Source organism: Drosophila grimshawi, unplaced genomic scaffold (genome assembly GCF_018153295.1).
Source record: "Drosophila grimshawi isolate 15287-2541.00 unplaced genomic scaffold, ASM1815329v1 contig_848, whole genome shotgun sequence".
NCBI classification, from domain to species: Eukaryota; Metazoa; Arthropoda; class Insecta; order Diptera; family Drosophilidae; genus Drosophila; species Drosophila grimshawi.
Genome location: NW_025063692.1, coordinates 15,866,921 through 15,887,773, shown reverse-complemented (window position 1 = coordinate 15,887,773; position 20,853 = coordinate 15,866,921). Strand labels below are relative to the sequence as shown.

The following is a 20,853-nucleotide window of genomic DNA, read 5'->3' as shown; positions in this document are numbered from 1 at the left end:
TATAATGTTGTTTACTCATTATCATTATATAGATTGGCAATTAAAATGAATGAACAGCAACAATTTTGCTGGCTGGTTGTTAGCGTATCAACGGTTAAGCAAACTCCAACTTATAATCTTAGTAAATCATAGAATATGAAAGCTATTCTAAATTTTTTCTAATATTACATCGATATTAGAAACTTGAATAATACAGGATTAAAAGATACAACAGATATGTATTAGCATAATGCTGCTGGCAACTTGCTGGCCAGCTGGAGGCTAAGGCAAAATACCAAAAAGAAACTGATTTCTTTATTATTTTGGTAAATGTTGAGACAAGAGGCAACTGTCAGCAGCTGTTGGCCTAACAAGTAACTGCCAAAGGTAAAAGTAAGAATAACAACAACGACAACGGCAACGGCAGCTCAAATCAAAATGCCATTAAAGCGTGTGACGTTGTCGCTTAAGTGGAAGTAAATATTGTCTTTACTCAAGCTTAAAATTAAAATTACCCACCTGGATGGAGCGAAATGATAAACTGCATAAGCCAACGGCAGCAACGCAACAGACCAACAAATTTCGAATGCAAAAGTTTTTTGCATAAATGTGTGTGTGTGTGTGTGTGTGTATTGCTATAAGCATCCCGAACACATCCCGCCCCTCTACCACCAATGCCCCCATCCTAACCCCCATTGGCAAGGCAAAACAGCACAGAGCAAAGTAATTTTCATAACGACAACGACGCCAACTTCTTGACTAAAGGTGCTCGGCCCACAGCTGATGAGCTATAACCCAGCTACCCCCATCTCCAACGCACCTCACACCCCTCACCACGGCCCACTAGTAGTACCTTAACTTGCATCGTAAGTTCCACTGGGGATGGGCGCTGTTCCGCGTAAAATGTGCTACGTTAAGCACATCTGTTTTTTATTGCTTTTAATTTGCCATTAATAACGCATTCCAAGGCGAACGGACGACGACCGCCCAAAATGCTAATTTATAAGCATATAGATAGATATAGTAATACTCGTAATAATAATAATAATAATAATAAGTATATGTATATACATACATATATTTTGGAAATCCAATTTTAATATGCCCAGCCAAGGACATTAACTGCGCCAATTGCCCCAAAGTTCGCCAGCTGCTCGAGTCGGCTGCAAGAAGGGGCTAAGCGTTGCAATTAGAGACAAGCCATGGCCCATAAGTCAATGAGTTTTTGGCATTTTTATGGCCAAACATTGCTTGCTGTTTACGCGGGGAGTTGGTGGAGTGCGACCTCTGCCCGGAAAATCTGCGAGGCTTGCTTAACGCAAATCCATATAAAGGAACACCTTTGAGGAGACCTAAAAACACCATAGTAACGGTTCTGTATATATATATGTATATTTTTCTAGAAGTCCATTAAGATTAACATTAACACATAATATTTGTATATATTTAAATTGAAATCGATACACTGAACATTCCAATTTAAGATGTTTCAATATTAATTCTCATAATTATTTTCTTTGTTCTCTAAAAGAGCTCACAAATCTAAAATCTAAACCTTTAAAATAATAATAAAAATGATGAATAAAATCGATTTGCTGAACATTCCACAGATAGTAATGGAATCGAACTTTAAAATCTTTCGATATTGAATATTTCCAACTCTTTTAATGCTTTATTCGATTTTACTGGTATTTTGCTTAACTTAAACTTGAATTGTGCTGCTAAATGTAAAAGCAACGAGTTCATTAGCAATAAACGAACACAACTCATGAATGGAATCCGAGAACTTTGTGCATTTTCAGGTATTAGGAATGAGCATAATAAACATTATTAGCATTATTGTCAGAGCTCACAGTATGAAACAGTGGACAGTGGACAGAGAAGCAGGCTGGAGGCAGGCGTCATTTCTGCTAAATTATGTAACACAGAGTCAAAGGAAAAGGTTGGGGAAGTGGGAGTGGGAGTGGGAGGGGTATGTGTGGGTAGTGTGGTGCCATTGGCAATGGTTTTTGTCAACCAACCAACCAACCAACCAACCAACCCGTTCGTTGTCGTCAAATGCAAAAATCGCAAGGCGAGCTTCCTTTTCCTTTCACTGCGCTGCTGCAAAATTTCCAAAAATTCTATTATTATTAATAGAGGCAAACAAGGAAACGAAGAAAGGGTGCATCGGGCCGGGCAGTGGAAGGGCAGTGTGGTGTCGGTGGAGCGCCAAATGAATGCCAGGGTAAGTGCATAGAATGGCAAAAGGCGACCATGACGACTGCCACAGCTGCAAAATGGAGAGGCAGGGAAGGCAGGGAAGACAGGGAAGAGCATCGTGCTGATGCTGTCGTGTCGTGGTATGCGTTTGTCTTTTCGCCCAAAAGACGACTACAATAACCCGAAAAATGCACACAGTTTGCATTATAATGCGAAATTTTCGATTGCTCATTTGTCGCATTTACTTTTTACTATAAAAGTTTTATAGCGAGGCGGCTGAAGATGGCGCGACCAACGACAACGGCAACGACAACCACGACAACTACAAAATTTTACACAATGTCATCAACGTGGCTGACAAAGTTAAAGACTGGGCTGGTGCTGCTACCGGACGGCCCAGTCTGTCGGTCCGGTTCTGGAGGGCGTTATTCTGCCCGTCTGCCGCCCTCTCAGCCTCTCAGCATCTCTGCATGTCCGTCTGTCTGTCTGTCTATCTGTTTGTATCCATGCTGCCATGCCTCACAATTGTATGCAATTCTTGCCGCACTAAACTTAAAGGATTACTTTTGGCTAATTTCGGCTTGGTTTGTGCACAGAATGGCATCCTGGCAAGACGGCACAACAATTGCCTTTTGCCAGCGCTCGCCAAGAACTTAAGGAAACGTCCAAGCGTTCATTTAGGCATTTCGATTGCAGACCCCCTTTGATGTTGCATAAAAAGTTGTTGAATTCAGCGAACATCAAGCTGCCATAAAAGACAGCAGTATTACATAAGGTGCGCAATACTCTACACATCGCACAATGGCACATCATTTCAACGGAATGTCAGCATTCACACATCTATATGTATATGATATCTTTCCGATCAGCCCACAATTTCCACCAAGTTCTTGAAAGTTTCGTCAAGGATTAATATTGAGAGATTAGTTCAGATAAGAACAGGCAGGCTCTGCTATTCATCCTTTCATCCATTGTCTTCTTTATCACGACAAAATTATTGAATAATAAAGTATTCACATTCCAAATAATTTTAGGATGTTTTTCTACTTTTGTGGTTCCAGTCCTTTATCGATACCTACGTATATAAAATCCTTTGAATATGTGTATCTAAAGAAATGTCTATATACACATCAATTGCTGCATGCAGCCTAGTTAGATCTATTGTGCCTCCTTCTGAATTTATAGCTCTTTCATTAAACCTGTTTCTTGCACAAATTCAAGAATTTTTGTCGCATGTTTCCCTAGAATATTGAATTTTCTTCAATTCTGCCTAAGGCAATACATTTTGCTATAATGTGCTCCGAGGATTCATTCTCGTTTGCCACAAAATCGGCAGATTGCATTACTTAATCAGTAAACCAGTTTAGCCATCTTAGATCCAAATTGGTCTAGCTTGGTCTACCTAATCCCAAGCAACATATTCTAGTCGAGTTCCTACATATCTAGCTACCTATATATATGTATAAGTATATAGGTATATATCTGTATATATAGATGGCTTTTACTTTCCGTTCATCTGCACAAATCACCCCCTCCACTAGCTACAGCTCTCCAGGTGGATTAAGTACAACAAACGCCACAGTCAGTCACATCGTTGTCCTTCTCCTTCCCAACCATTTGCCTATATTAAAACCATTTTTCGCTTATTACCGAAAAATTTAAATATTTTGAAAATAATAAACTGCGGGTGAGTTACTAAGTAGCTGGCTGCCTGGTGGGCTGGATGGATCAGAGCGCCCCCATACCATAAGCATTGGCATTGGCATTGGCATCGACAACAGTCGCAGCCGCAGCCGCAGCAACGCCCACAAAAGAGCAAACAATGTTACTGGTTTCGTACTGGGCTTGGGTTTGGGTTTGGGTTTCGGTCTGGGTTTGAGTGTCGGGCGGCATCATCAGCAGCAGCATGAAACGATGCTAGGCATGCGCTGGCCCACCTTTTAACCCAACCATACAGCCATACACCCATACAACCAAACAGCCATAGCGCCATTACTAATCCTCCAACCCAAAAACCAAACCAAACCAAACCGACCGCCGTCGTCGTCGTCGTCGTCGTCGCCGGCGCTCGCTGTGCGCTATCAGCGCGCCTCGTGTTGATTGTCGCGCGTTGCCATCAATGTGCCACCCAGATGCCATCCAGCTTCTCCAACTCCTACTCCTACTCGTACACCTCCTCGTCCTCCTCCTCCTGCATTGCCACTCGCCATATCCATTTAGCCGGTGTTGCGGGTCGCTTTCGAGCTCTGCTCATGATGAGCATCATGCGTTCGCAACGTTTCTGGCCAACTGCATAATGATGTTGATGTTCATGATGCTGATGATGACAAAGATTAAGATAAGTATGATGATCATCAACGCGTTGTGGATGGTCGACGTCACATAGTGTCATATTTTTATGATTTTTATGTTAATTCATAACCAGCCCCATCGCGGTTATATATTCGGTTCGCAGCTCGCAGTTCTTAGCGCCGTTTGCCAAATGCTTTTTAATCCTTTTAATGAAAATTAGTTCCTCTCAATATCTTTTAATATATTTTCTTTCGCTTGGGTTTCATTACCTACACCCACACACCGCCCCCCCTCATGTCTGAACTATGTATATTCTCCTGTCCTGTTCCGTTCCGTTCTGTTCTGTTCTGTTCTGTGCTCTTCTCTTCTGTTCTGTTCCTTTGTTTTCACAGGCATAATCATAATTTTGTGTTTGCAACCCTAAATCAACACTTAACCCATGCTGCGCGTCTCGATAAAGGGTTACCGACTGGCCCGTTTAATGGGTAACGAGTAACTGGGTACCGCTTAACGGGTGTTCAGTGTGAGGAGTGGGGGTGGAGGCATGTGGGTTGGGGTGCTGGCTTCGCTTTGGCATACATCCATATATCACAAGTCTTTGCTCCTCTGCTCTCCTCTGGCAGCTGGGACTGCGACTGCGACGGCGACTGCCCTTGTCTTTGACCTTTTGCGTTTGATTGTCTATGCGTCGTTAAATAGCTACGTCGACGTCGACGTAGTCGTCGCTGCTACTCCTGCTGCTGCTACTCCTGCTGCTGTCGTTCACGTGGCTTTTTTGGCAAATTGAAAACCCAAAAGCAGTAAAAATTAATGTCCGTAGCGAAGGTGTTGCCATGATTCTTGGCAAGTGCCAGCACAGTGCGGCCACTGCAGCAACAAAGTAACATTGAGAAAGACACAAACACATTTATAAAATATACGAGAATTTCTATTAAACAAATACTTGTGGCATATCTGACAACAACAAAAAATGCTGTCACTTTGTTGCAATCGATTAATTGTTGCTTTTAAGCCAGTGCCAGCTTCTCCAAGAAACGCTTCGCCACTATTTCAATGGCAACTCTAAAATAGTTTTGTGGAAAGCATTGATCAATTTGCTTATATGAAAAATACATTATTTGGTTTCTTTGGGCTATTTTAATTGTAGGGTACAGGTTTGAGTGCGGTTTCCGACCGGCTTCAGTTAGCAATTATATTTAATGGGTTACGCCAAAATGACAGAAATTCTTAATTGTCCTTATTTTTTCTTGAGTAATTACGTTTGACACTTTTGACCGACTGTTCGCGATTGATTTTGGCGTCAGCTTGATTTTGGGCCTCTTCCTGATCTCGTTTTTGATTGGCAATGAACGTCTGACGATGGATATTGGCCGAGTTGCGCACGGCCCTAACCCAATCACCGTTCATGGCATCCCGGGCGCGCTCGTCCGGACTGCGCATGAACTGTTTGCGCAGCGACTGCGGCTCAGTCTGTCGAAAGTCGGGCTTGAAGCACCAGGGATCCCGGGAACGCAACCATTTTGTATCCAATCGCTGTGGATCCTTCCACATGTTATCCTCGCGCAGAATCTGGCGCTGCGCACTCGAATTAGGTCGGCTGCTTTGAAAGGAGTCGCCCTTGCTGACAAAGCTGACTTCTTTCGGTTGGTTCTTCTTGGAACTATAATCGGCCATCTGGCGCCTGACGAACGTCGAGTTTGTCAGAAGCCGGGTCAAGGATGGCCGGTTCCACACACAGCCGACGAGCCTGGTCGATGAACGTTGCATAATTCAAGTCCTGCTATTGAAAAGGTATTGTTTTAGTTAATCACAATGCATTTATTATTATTTACCTGAAGGCCTTACAATTTTTTCTATTTTATTTTTTTTCGGAACCGGAATTTTTTGAGGTTTTGAAATTTTATCAGGAAATATTTTTTATTTTTTTTTGGCTTTACATGTGTTCTACACAATGGATACGAATCGAATGAGCTCAAGCCCTACTGCCCCATTGGCAACATCGTCTCGAAAAGCAACGCCTGCTAAGCAAAAATACGTTTACAAACACAAAATGGAAAACTCTAGAAGAACATTCAGTTTCTTAGACAAAAAACCAACTTTCGACCTGTTCACAAAAATATAGTCTGTTTAATGAAAATCTCCCTTTCAATATCTTCAGTTCATATTCATTTTCTGGGACAATTCAGTCAACTTGCGACCAATAGTTTCCATACAGGCTATATAATGATGCAGACCTGCGTATATCAACTAACTTATTGAGTCTGGTCATAAATATATAATCCAATGATCGATCCTGAAAAGGCTATAAATTTAGTATGTGTAAAATGTTGCATGGCACAACTAACTCTTCACACACACACACACACACATAGTTATAGTATAGGTTTGTATTTTGTGTGGAATGGGTTGCTGTATCCTGGCCACAAAGCAATTGCACATCCGCTGCAAGCAGAGCTATTAACTGCCCGAGTGAGCGGCAGCACTTGGCAGCACAGAAACCAGTGCGACTTAAACGCAGCCACTTGAACTCTTTTTGATTTTACATATATGCTGAGTATATGTGTGTATTTGTGTACCACACAATTGCACAATTATGTTAAATATCGACAAGTGGCCTGGAGGCCAGGAGACGCTTTTGTTGTACCGCTGCGAATATTAATGGCGACAGGTATTAAATACTCGAAGTTGCTGTTGCACAACCAGCAACCAGACTCAACGCAGCAGCAGCAGCAGCAGTTGCAGTTGCAGTTGCAGCAGTCGCAAACAATCGAAATGATTCCCCAAGCCACAGCAATGCAGGTTGAGTGGTTTATAATTTTGTGGCGCTTTGTTGCAGCTTCTGGCTAACTGGGTGAAGTGTTTGCCTCCTCTTCACACAGGACCTCGCTCTTATATACTCTCTTCGTGGGCTAAGCCCTGATATTGTACTTGTATTTAAGGCTTAAAGGAGAGCCATGACTTAAGATATAAATCATTATAAATGCTGTTTTGTCAGGTTAAAATAGATATGAAAGTTTCGACTTCAATGTTCTTATAAATATCGAAACTTATCATCAGCAAGAGCATCAAGTGCTAAAAGGAAATACTTGAATTATCGCAATATTCCCAATAAAACCTCACAAAAATATCCGAAAAGAATTGCGAATCAATCTGGCGCAAAATTCCCAATTCAATTCAGACAAAAATTGATTTTTCATAATATATATTTATTTATTATTTTTGTTGTGGTATATATCTAACAATAGTTCTTGAAGGCAATTGATAATCAAGTTTATAGCTGTACAGTTAGACAATATTCGCGTATTCTGTAGGCCATCATCGGTTGACGAGCTGATGTCCTAGTTGGAATCCGAGTTGGAGTGAGTTTCATGAAATACGCACGTTACTTAATTATGCAATCTAAATGCATTGAAACACCTCAACCAAATGACAATAATCATAATGACAGCAGCCACCGGGCAAGAGGTAAAGGGTGGGGGATGGGGTTTGGTATTGGGGTTGGGGCTGGGGCTGGCACTGGGGCTGGCACTGGGGCTGGGATTGGAGCTGTCATCAGTGGGTACAGCGATTGCCAAAGCTTTCACAATGCGACACCAAAAATGTTAACTCATTTGTTGTCCTTTTGCTGAGTTTCGGGCAGGCAGGCAGGCAGGCAGGCAGGCAGAAGGCAGAAAGTCAGCCAACCCGCACAACAGTCTCAAGTCTATGGGGCAGGTGTTATTCTCATTCCAGTTGTTGTTCTTGTTGTTGTTGCTGTTGCTTTTGCTGGTGCTGCCAGGTCCGCATGCTCAACAGACGACAAATCTTTGCAATTTATTTACGTGCCATTTCGTAGCAAAATTTTCGTTAGATTTCTTTGGCTTGGCGGAATTCCAAGACAGCTCCCCAGCCAGCGAAGTTGTCGACGTTGTCGTTGTCGTTGTCGTTGTTGCCGTTGCCATTGCCATTGCCATTGCTGTTGCTGTTGCTGTTGTTGTCGTTTTTGGTGGCGGCTCACAAAAGTCATGACGCGCTGATGACGTTGCCAGTGGAAGGATTTAATGGCACATTAAGAATTTTATTACCGCACACAACCGCACAACAACAGCAAGATGCTATGTTTTTAAAAGGTAGGGTAGGTGGCCTTAATAGTCAGTCGCCTGGCATCACGCATCATCATCCCGCAGAAAGCCATTGCACACCTTGGCAGAACAATTTTTAGCGCGCGTACACAGAAAATTTTGACAGGACCATCGCTTGAGCGCCATGAAAATCTTTCGGAGTCAACAAATTTTTTGCGCTTGCACGGATTTCACGAATCTTTGTGGGGGGGTGGATGGGGGGAGGGGCATGCCCGAGTTGTTGTCATTATTACAAGTTTTGCATAAATGAATGAATGAATAACATTTATATATTCCATTTAGCCAACACAGCAGCATTGAGTCGAAAGCCAAACCCAAACCTAAATCCAAATTCAGCATGACAGACAGATAGACTGACAGTCAGTCGGTAGTCATTTGTCGCCTGAAATGATGCACGAGTTTTTCAAATCATCTTGGCCATTGTTTGAAAGAATAAACTTCTACTTCTTCTAACGAAAGCGACAAGTTTCGGACCATTAATTCGTTAGATCTGCCCAGGGACGGTCTTAACCTTGAGTTTTGCCAGGCCAGCTTTTGATGTTCTTATGTGTCAGCAAGTTGCAATCCAACAATTCAACCACATTTTGAGCTTTGACTTTTTCGGTTAATTGAATTAATTTTCAAAAGATGCGCACTTCTAGCTTTTGACTGCAGAGCGAATCATTTCGCGAAACGAATTATCAAAATTTCTCATTAACTTTTATACATATTTTGATTTATTTTTATTTGTAAAATCAACATTTTATTTTGTTGGATTTTCCCAAGTATAAACTGCTTATAATTTCCTTATGTAGTAAACAAATTAAAGTAATTAATTTTAATTTTTATTTCTGTAATTATTATAATTATTTTTTTTGTAATTATTTTACCACCTTTTTGTTTATTCCCGGCATAATCGAGTGGTATTCTTGCTTTGCCAATTATAGGCGTATAAGCACCTGACACTCCCATTCGGTCCCTTAATCCTTAGTTTTAGGAAAAGGAGCAGGAGGAGGAGGCAATAAACGTCCCTCTCCACACCCCTTGCCAACCAGCACGATACAGAAGAAACGCCCAAAATATTTAAGGCAATAGACTTTTTTATTTATATGCAATTTACTTTTTATTTTGTTTTTGTTTTTCTTTCTTTTTTTGTTTGTGTTCTTATTTGTGCAACCCTTTGAACACGTACCGTTACCTTTCCACATTAACCTAAGCAATCCCAGCCAGGTCCGTAGCACCAAATTTTTGTTCCACTTCTAGCTAACCCATCGCGTGCTACTTAATTTGAAAGCATTTAAAAATGCTAAAACATGAGAATTGTTGCGAAAACGGAAAAAAGAAAACAAAAAACAAAAAACAAAAATAAGGAAAGAATTTAGCACGTCGAAGATTGCATACCCTTGTAGACCGGAATTAATATGGTGGCATCTAAATTTTAATCCAAAATATCCAAAAATATTAATAATAATAATAAAAAAATGTATTCATATATCAAAGCCTATCTCGATTCCACAAATTAAAACTTATCCTTCATCCAAGTGTTTCTATGACAGTTCCATGAATGGTGCTGTGCGCAGATCGGTGCCCTTAGCAAAAAATTCGATTTATGCCAAGTTTCAACATGAAAGCATAAAAAATTACCATACAAAATAAGGGAAGACGGCCAGAGGGAAATGGTTTTATCAAGAATGTGTTTACCTTATAATGTCAAAGACATTCCCTTCAATGGGTACATAAATAATGAACAGCTATGTCTGCAGGCCATATAATGGTCCAATGCAAAATATTGGGATCATATTAACACTTATAATTATTTAGCAGAATATCTTGAGAGTAGACAGTGTTGGCATACTTACAAAATTATTATATGTTGTAATTTGCACAAGATATTTAAATTTTATTCATATTAAAGGGGAGTCGGCTACTGATGCCCAGTGATGTCAGAGATATCGCCCACTTACGACCAATGTAAGGGCATCCAACTGGTCTGAAAAGAGACGCACTGAAAATGTGAAGCAAATGTTGTTACTTCATGAAGTCTGCGAATGTCGTCCACTGCTTCAACCAACGTAATCCCCTCCCACACACCAAAATTCCTGGCCACACAGTTAAGACTTATAAGGAGAGAGGACAACGCGAATGGTGATAAATAGTGAAAATAGGCATTGCATTCAAAAAAAAAACAGAGCTATCCAAGGCATACCAAAGATGCAATACCCTAGCAGACCGAAGCATTATCCAATCCCGTAGCTATATGCTTTAGTAGACTAATACTGACTATTTTCTGTTAAGAATTAGTAATACTGTTAATCAGTTTGGTCTCGATATCTGATTAAATAAAAATGGTGATCATCGATTTACTGATTCGATGGCAGCTATTTGCAGGAGTGGTCCGATCCAGCCGACTCATGGATATGCTGCATATTGCAAAGAGTTGAAAGAAAAGTGCGCATAAAACATATACCAACCATCTACCCACATCTGCCTCAGATTCAACCCCCCAACCACCATCCCGCCTCCATTTACCCCCACTAACCATCCAGTCAACTTCGCAACGCGAGTTTTTCGCGTTACGCGAAAAAAGAGATAATTTTATTTCATTAATCCTCTTTTGGGACAAATTCGCCGGCGTTTTTTAGACTTCTCCATTTTTTTTTTTTTTTTTGGGCCGGCTTTGGGCGTGGCTCGAACATAATATTAGCTTAAAATTGTGTAAATAAAAATTACATTCGTAAGAAGGTCTGCCCAGCCGGGCAATCCGAGCAGCATCTGCTATCCCCCATTCCTTCACAAACCATACCAGAGCAGAAACAAGTCTTACCATATGAATCAGTTCCTGATCCACTCAAACCAGCTCCAGCTGTTTTTGGTGTTTGTCTGGATTGGGTTGTTGGCTCGAACTCGATAGTCATGGGTAGTCTGGACTTGTCTGAACGAAGTCTAGTATGCACTTGGACTTTTTCTTGGATAGCTCTGATATATAATGAATTAAATAGTATTCAAGGTTAGGATTTCTGAATTTACAGCGAAAAGATAATGAGAATCCGTCTCCGATCAATTTGTTTTTGTGAATTTGAGAAGTCAACTAGAGTCCTTGTGGTTCTGAGATCGAGCATGCCAAGGGTTATTTTATCCAGTTATGTTTTCCCGGTCGGTCAGCCACGACCTTACCAGGGATCTCTCTCGTATGCCCTTCGAGTTCCTGGCATTATTACTGTTTAATATCGAATAAATAAAGTTGCTGACAAACAAATCTGAAATGAAATCTTTATTGAAATGAATGCACTGCGTTTTTTTCCGATGTAAGAGACCTTTAAGACTGGGGAAAACTGTAAAGTGTGTTTAACTTGCGTTGAAGAACACAAGCACAAACGGAAAATGGGTACTGAGGGGGTTTTCCATTGTCAGCATCGATATTAACACCTTGGCGCCGCATTTGTTGTAATTTACAATGCTTTTTGGCCAATATAATTTTCGCTTAATGGCCCTGGCTGGACTGGAGCGTCGCGTTGGCAACTCGCGGAAACCCTTTGGCACGCATTATTCAAATGCAAAACTTTCGAAAGGGGAGGGACCCATTCGCAAATGAATGTTACATTTTATTTGAAAAAAATATTTCGCTGTGTTGCTGTCGCTGGGTTATAAATAAATGCCAGCGACTGCTGTCCTACACATCCACCTCTATGCTTATGCTTATACATAATTTCTATTTTTATATCTTTCTGCAAATTTTTTTCTCTCTCTCTTTTTTTTTCTTTTTCTTTTTGTATTTTATTTTGAAAATTATAAACAGGCGCGCTTCGTCGCTTTGGTTCTGGTTCTGGTCCTGGTCGGTATATAACTCCGCTCATTAGTTGCCCTACACGCAATTAAGCACAAATGGCTTTTGAGGCGGCGACGTCGGAGCACGCACACATACCCATAACTCGGGCCCAGATCCCAGTCGCACAGGCAGCAATCATCCCGCCTTCTGCGTCCACATCCACATCCATATCCAGCTTCCAACTGGCGGTAATGCCGTGCCTATGATACGTTGCCATGACAACTCGGTTTAGCTAGAGCCAAGCAGTCAGGCAGCCAGCCAAGCCTTCGTACCTACCTACCATCCTGCAACCGAACCGCTTCTCCTCCTTCTCCAGTTCAAGCGTAACAACTATAAATCCTTGAGCAAAAGTTACACGCAGAGGAAACATTGTCATTGCCGTTGCCAGCTCTGCAAAACTTTGCGTTGTTTAATTTTTTTTTATGTCTGTCTCTCTCTCTCTCTCACTCTCTCGCTCTCGCTCTCACTCTCACTCTCTCTCTCTCTCTTAATTTTTTGCTGTCGTGGCAGTAGTGCCCAGTTCTACAGAACTCGTTCATCGTTAAAAGTATTTCATCTCAACTCCAGATATGTTCTTTTTGACATACTTAAGGGGAAGTAGTGTAAAGGGAGCAGAGATTAAGTCACTGTGATAAATAAGAGGAATCTTCTATACTTAATACAAGTACCCAAAAACAAAACAAAATATTAAAAGTGCTGAGAAATTATTAATCATGAGCGCATTTGATGTATCATCGATGGTTTTAAACACATTTAATTGTAATCTTCACCACATGTTGCCTCTGTAAAGTTGTGGTGTAGATATGCCATTCATACATATGTACATATATATATTTTTCAAAATTTCGATCAGTATGCAGATTTGGTATACTAAGCTGTTGATCTTCCTCAATGAATAGAGAAGTTTTTTCATCAAAAATACTGGAAATAATTACTAGAAGTTTCTTTTTTTGGGCTCTGAAAAGATATATGAGTTATATTCTATATATGTATATATTCTATCTATATATATACATATATGCTGAGCGGATAAGTTGAAAACATATTCAAAAACGAATACGTTTTTTCAATTAAATTTCGTTTTGCAGCTGGAAATTTGTTAGTGCGTTTTTTAGTTGGACTTTATGTGAAAATTATTTATATTTATGTATATTATTTAAAATAATATGTGATCCGTTTTAATATCTGAATGCGATCGATAAGCGAGGCGATAAGTGGGAGTTGGAAAACATGTTAAAAATTGTGTTGTTGATTTAAAAGTATAAATTTTCGTTAGAGAAAGCAAACTGATATTTGCTGCGTTTATTTTCTAGTTTTTGCCCTCTGTCTTAATCGAATGAGAATGAATAGTATTGTCAGGCTACGCCTTTTGGCACATACAATGTAATTGAAATGTTGATTACTGGTCAACGAAGCATTTGGCCGAGTTCGCTCTGCAGCTGACTTAATGGCTGTTTTCAACTGTTGCGCGCTCGCCTTAAAACACACACAAAAATGCCACCCACATGGAGGACTTGAGAACTGGGTGAACTGAATAGGGGAATCAGGTGTGTGTGTGTGTGTGTGTGTGGGTGGGTGGCTGTGTGTGTATATGCAAATGCAGCCATGTGAATGATTCGCTTATGCTTTTGTCAGTTCGTCAGTGCGCGCACGATGAGCGCTGTGTGATTCACCTGTCGGTCTAGTCAGCCGGCCAGACAAGCAGACAACCAGACTGCCAGACAACAAGACTGCCAGACTGCCAGACAACGAGACTGCCAGTCAGCTAGCTAGTCAGTTAGCCAGGCCAACACACAGGCGTGTCGAGCTGTTGGGCAGGCAACGAGTAGTCAGTTGTTTGATTTTACAGTTGTAGTCCAATTACGATTTTGAGCGTTTACCAACCGCACAGATTTCTGCCGTTAGCTATATACATACATACATACATATATACGAGTTGGTGCCTCATGCTGCTCGTGCTACTCACCTGTCAGTCTTCAATGCGGACTGTCCTGCTGCTGTCAGAGTGCATTAGCAGGCACATCGTCATTGTGCGTCTGCTAACTCCGGCTGCAGACCTCCATCCAGCGCGGTTTTTGGGCCAGCTCAGGTTTTGGGCATCCTTTGGCTATTGCAGTGCAGCGCTCTCTCTAAATTACATTTTAGCAAGTTAATTGAAATGGAAATTAGTTGAAATTGTAAAACGAATTGAATTGTATGTGATTAGCCTTAACATTCTCGAATTGGCTAACCAGCAGGAGACAGCAGATAGCTTGCCACTTGCCTTGCTTTGAATTTCAGTTTGGGGTATTAGATTGGTGTGGTTGCAAATTCGAGGAGTCAGTTGCCAGCAGAGCCTTAACGCTTGGAAGCAAATGGAAAAATTAATACAATTTATATATCAGTTTTTCAGTATTTTATACAATTTCATTACAATCGTCAGTTTACCTTACTGAACCCGAATAAGTTGTGTAACTGGATGTCTTTCCTCTAAGCTAGATTTCAAATTCGATATGATCTCAAATCATTTCATCTGTATGAATAATTTGGTATGGCTATAGTTAGATGTGCGATGCTCCTGAGTTTCCATTTCTTATTTAACCTTAACTTAAATATACTGTTCCGCAGGATAGACAACCAGACAATCAGTGTTTTATTAGTTGGAATATCGCTGTTTTTTTAGACAAGTTTTGTCCAACTTGCCGATGGACTTGAAAGTTGCCAGCCACCTAAGTGTTCTCAGTTAGCTACTTAATCGTATGAAGGACTCGCTTGAGCTTAAGTACTCAACGGTTTCCTTCACGAGCTCATCACTCTTACATAAAATTGTTAACAAATGGTATATGTGTGTCCTGCGTTCTTCAGAGATGCGATAGTGTTGAGTCAGCTGACAGCATCCTGTGACGCTGTAAACCACAACTGCCAACTATTTGCCTTTGCTACATTTTAATAACAGTTTCTGCACTTCTCTTTCTTCTCTCTATCCATCTCTCTCTCTCTCTCTCTCTCTCTCTCTCTCTCTCACACACAATCTCTCTCTCCCTATTTTTTAGCGCTTCTCCCCGCATGTCAGACAGAAGACTCGTTTTTATTTTTAACCGTAAGTAATATTAATACCCAGTTTTGTATGAAAAAAATGCGTATTATGAAAAAATTATACTTTATATATACCGCATATGTATCTATGTGTGTGTGTGTGTACAATTATTATCCTTCACGCTTAATATGCACAAGCGGAAGCCGTCATTTGTACGCCGCTTCTGACCAGCAACCATTTAGCATGGAAAAACCCCGTTTCCAGCACTCCAGCCCCCTAAGAAACCATCACTCCCTACTCCCAACTCCACGGCTCTTCCACATTAACTCATACGCATGTGAATGTGTGTATGTTGTGTGTGTGTGGTGTGTGTGTGGTGTGTGTCTCTATGACTGTGTGTTGAACATTTTTTTATGTCAACGTCGCCGTCGCACTATGGTCAAAACAATCGATTTAGCGGCTAAGAAAAATTCTTTTTGATATTTCAAATTGGGCAAAAATTGCTTTCGATAAATATCAAGTAAATTTTGAAAGTATCCAAGGCATTTTGTTATAAAATACTTCAAATTTAAACAATTAAAAGTACTTTAATTGGAAACACAATTTTTGTATCTTTTATACTTGGCTTGGGAGCATTGAACTATAGAAAACAGATTTCAGGAGTGTCCTATTTAAGTGGCGGGGAGTGTATACAAAAAAATATTTTGTGTATATAAATAGATCTATTTGGACTTGCAGACTTATGGCAACTTTTCATTTTTCTGTCGATCCTTCTTATAAGTGAGACATGTGATATTGTGATTCGATCTTACTGGATCTTGGTCAGCTTATATAAGGCATTTTTAAATTGAGTCTGGTTTAACTGTAGCATCTTCCATAAATAAACAAAAAATCAATCGATTCTATGGCATTTAGATACTTTGGTTTCAGGTTTCCCTTGCTGCAACCAAAGAAAATGGATACATTTCTCTATATCTTCATGTATCTCTATGGTCTTTGCTACAACATCAGATCTGCTAGATTGATTTTTCGCCCATGGTGCGTTGTCTACTTATGCGCCACATGCTCCTCTGCCTGGGCATATGTATGGGTGTGTGTGTGTGTGTCCGTCCTTAGCGCGCGAGTCCTTACAAAATTAGTGCTCCTTTACAATTCTATGTACGAGAACGAGTACAAAAATATATAGCAATTTTTTTGCAATACATTTATAATTTGTTCTTATATTTTGTTTTTCAGCATTTTCAGATTTGGATGCCCTTGCCAAGGATATTATAATTTTCGCACAGAAGCAGACTTTACAAGAATCACATTTCATTTATATATTTATATATATTTATCAGATATTATATTGACAACTTTTCAAAGGCTACTGAACCATTTTGCAACAGTCTTCATTTTGCTTGTATTATCAATAAAATGCAAGAAATTAAGACACCAAATCGAAGTTGTTTCTATCTGTCGAAGTTCTCAACAAGTTGACAAGCTCAGATTACTAACGTAATTCAAATAATAAATAAATACATTCGTGTGAAAGGGCATCTGGTGTGCGACAAATGAGCGACTAGCAGCCCATTGCCGGCACTTATTTTATATTTTTTTTTTTGGTTTGTGCCACATTGGCGGAAGTATCGCAGCGACATCAGCGAATCTCTGGACAGTGACTGCCATGTGGAGCATGTGAAGGCTGCGGCCGGGTCCGGGTCCGGGTCACCCCCGAAAGATGGGCATCCAGTAACAGTTTTTTTTTTAATTTTTATTTCACATAGCATAGAAAAATGGACACATAAAAAATTAAAAACGCTTTCTCATATTAAATGTGTGCCTAGTGCAACTTGTGGTCGTGGCACAACCAGGGCTTAATAATGAATGTGTGAGTGAGTAAGAAACTAGGACTAAATGAGTCAGAGGACACGAATAAGGGACCATCAGAGAGTTGTGCTCAGTGTACCAAAGTGCCGCTTTTCTTGATCAACCTCTCAGTTGTAATACAATATTGGCCCTTGTACCCAGTGCCAATGCTTGCTAAATTATGACAATAAACAAATAACAAAACTTATAGCATCGAAATTATAAGTTATTTATTTAACAAATTTCGACTAATATCAGTCGACACAGAAAAGTACAAAAAGAAACAAAATTAATCTAAAATAAAATTTTTAAAAATATTAGAAAAAAATTTAAGATTTATGGGGATAATTAAATGTAAAGCTGATCCAACATTAATATAAAATTGTAATATATGATATGATAAAAATATATATGCGACAATAATAATAAAAATAATATTAAATATAACGTAATAGTTACATAAGTTAGACAATAAAATACTTAAGATTATTAGCTATAATATTAATATTTATATCAACAAAATCACTACGGATTTAATTTGAATGGCTGCAAAAGGTTTTTTGGTTTGGTTGATGATTATTTGTTCAGTGCATAGACGCTTGTGCTGCCCTTAAAAGATCCCATGAGCAGCGCTGGTTTTTTCTTCGCCAAGGACTCGCCACTGTGGCATCGATTCGCAACGGTCTCACTCTCTTATGTGTGTGTGTGTGTGTGTGTGTGTGTATACATATCCGTTTCCTGTTGCAGACAACGTAACGCTGATCTCTTTTTTGCTGTGTTATACGATGTACGTGTCGCCTTGTCACTGAGACAGCGGCTGGTCACATCGTCGTTGCCTTTGCCTTTGCCTTTGCCGTTGCCGCTGCCACTGCTGATGCCGCTGATTAATATTCCGCTGACCGTTTCGTATTTATTTGAAAGGCATTTGCCACACGCACGCTTAGTGGGAGCAACACAAGCACACACAACCACACACACACACACACACACACATGGACTTGGCATATGTACGCGCGTGCTGCTTGGCTCGCATCCTTCGTCGTATTCGCTGGATAAATAGGGGGTGGGGGGACGGGAACTGGGGTTGGAGGTGGGGGTGGGTTGTGAGACTACCCAGAGCCAACAAAACGACATATTCGTCCTGCATAAATGATGTAATTACAGCGCAAGATTTTTGCTATGAGCAATTTTTATTTTAATTCCTTTTTTTTCTGCCACACTCACACTCACACACCCATACCCATTTATCTGTTTCCATGTTGTCCACGTTTTTTTTCCTATATGGCTTATATATGTATATATACATGCACATATAGCCGACTATTCTATCTGTGCAATGGCACATAAGTTGCGCTTGTGAAAAATATTTTGCATTCTTTTCTCATAATTTTAATTAAATGCGCAAATGACTATAAAATTTATGTGTGTCCTGCATCCTTCTCTCATTTTGTCATCCATTTTAAGTTTAAGTTTACTTCCCGCAAATATTTGATTAATGCTTGCTATATTAAATAAAAATATGGCAATCAAATGTTGCTCGTTTGACTAAAGTTTATCTCTTAAAATCCATTTACATGGGAATAATACTTAACTACTCCCATTATATGTGGATCTAGATAATGGTTTAATGTAAATAATAATATGAAATTATCAGGTTGCATTGAAATTGACTTGTAATAATATTAAATCATTATGGGAAGGTTTAACGGATGGAGATTCTCTAGTCTTCTGGTTATCGAGGTTATTACGATGGTCATAGAGTCACCACGTGTATTTGGAGCTATTCGAATGTCCACATTGGCTTGAGTAAACTCTAGTATAAGATTTGGTTGTTGCTCAGATTCAGAAGCTAAAAACTGAGGCCAAAAGATGCAGTTTAATAAGCAACAAGAGCCATGACATATTTATAACTTTGCTCATTTAAAAAAAGAAAAGATGCCATATATTATTGGTACTCTCTGTCTTGGGTGTTAATTAAGAGTTATAAACTTTGCAGGGTTGGCGTAATATTTTCAAATATATTTACCTTGATTGTGTGGCGCGAGTTGGCGACTATCACAACCCTTTCTGCCACACTGCAGCACTTAACAATATCTAACAATACTCGTAATGCTTATTCAATGTACAACTGTCTTTGCTGTGGCGCGTTTTGGTTTTAATTAATTAATTTATGAACTTATATAGAAGGTATATATATGTATGTAACGTAGACGTACCTAATGCAGGAAGGCAGCTCGAGCTGGACGGATGCAGTCCTTTCTGCCTGCCAACCAACAGCAATCCAGTTTAGTGCCATATTTTATTTTTATAATTGCGTGCCATTTTAATTTTGCAATTATGTATTAGGTTATTTATATACACCAAATTACCATTACATTCTGCCATAAAATAGGTCAAATGGACTAATATTAAGAGATGTAGACAGAAGCCAGAAGCCCGTAATTATTCTCTTTCATTCTTAACTGTCGACCTCGTAGACAATCAAATTATGTGCATTCAAAATACGAAAGTATTTTTCAAAATTTGTTACTAACAACTTAAATATTTGTCAATTGAATAAATCCAACTGTTTGTGTTTTGGCGACCTGACTTTATAATTTAATTATGTTTTTAAAGTACATCAAAAAATACTTGACCACTTGGAGCCAACAAAGAAAAAAATTTAAAGGAATCATATAGGAATCGGGAACATACACATATATATATATATATATATATATATATATATACACTTTCTTAAATATACAAATTGACTTGGGAAATCTATGTTTATAAGTATAAAACTTATATTTTTGTTGTACAGTTCAACAGAGGTAACAGAGGTAAAAGATATTGATTTTTCTCATATTCAAAATTATTAATTAATTTTCTTTCTTTAATTAAATAGAATATTTTTCTTTTCATTGATTCTTGTCAAAGTCAAAGTTAAAGTTTGTATTCCTAAGGCTGCAGACTGATGGAAATAAAATATATAAATGTACCTCTTTGTCATTTCCCATAGTTGTTAGATTTAGCAACGCTATTTTTATAGTTGACCTAAGCAAATAGGCAAATATCGTAAAAAAAATATGCGCGAATCTCCCAAAGAACAGCCGGAGAATGGACCACGTAGTACGGTGGATCAACTCTCTGCTTTTAGTCGTAATTTTAATGCCGGACACTTTTTGCGCTGCCAGCTACTTTCTATTGAGATGAGATTTATAATCTTGAATATATAATTCAGCTCTCGATTGTAACTCAATGAAGCTGAATCTGACTCTGACAAACACAGTGTTTTTCAAGTCCTCTTTGTGTCGCATTCGTAAACGTTTTCAGAACTTTGTTGGCCAAATTATATTTTCTATTGGAAATACAATTTTTGACAGAAGATCCTGTCATATTAACAATGGTAGTCGGTCATTTATTTATTTATATATATTATCTCAAGATATTTGTATTCCTTATGCATGATTAATTGGGCAATCAAAATAATGCATAGATTATCATCTTACTAAAATTTAAAAATAAATAAATATATAGAAAGAAGGAAAAAAAATAGTGTTTCCATTGAGTATGCTTAAAGATCCATTTGAACACACATTTTTTTGCAG

General features: G+C 39.3%; 1 protein-coding gene across 2 annotated transcripts; it reads right to left on the bottom strand.

The window, feature by feature from the left end:
• Positions 1–5,590: 5,590 nt before the first annotated feature.
• LOC6565033 lies at positions 5,591–6,441 on the bottom strand. Of its 2 annotated transcripts, none has more exons than XM_032738193.2 (2): positions 6,319–6,441; positions 5,591–6,250 (listed from the first exon to the last, which is right to left on the bottom strand). In XM_032738193.2, exon 2 carries the CDS (start codon positions 6,238–6,240, stop codon positions 5,701–5,703), a length of 540 nt encoding a protein of 179 aa, XP_032594084.1. In that variant the 5' UTR covers positions 6,241–6,250; positions 6,319–6,441; the 3' UTR covers positions 5,591–5,700. The 2 variants fall into 2 exon arrangements, with proteins under 2 accessions (XP_032594084.1, XP_001991775.2); XM_001991739.3 differs by having other exon boundaries at positions 6,306–6,349.
• Positions 6,442–20,853: the final 14,412 nt, after the last annotated feature.

What these genes read in the sequence shown, in the direction of transcription:
- LOC6565033 (XM_032738193.2), bottom strand. Translation starts at nt 6,240, where the DNA reads ATGCAACGTTCATCGACCAGGCTCGTCGGCTGTGTGTGGAACCGGCCA.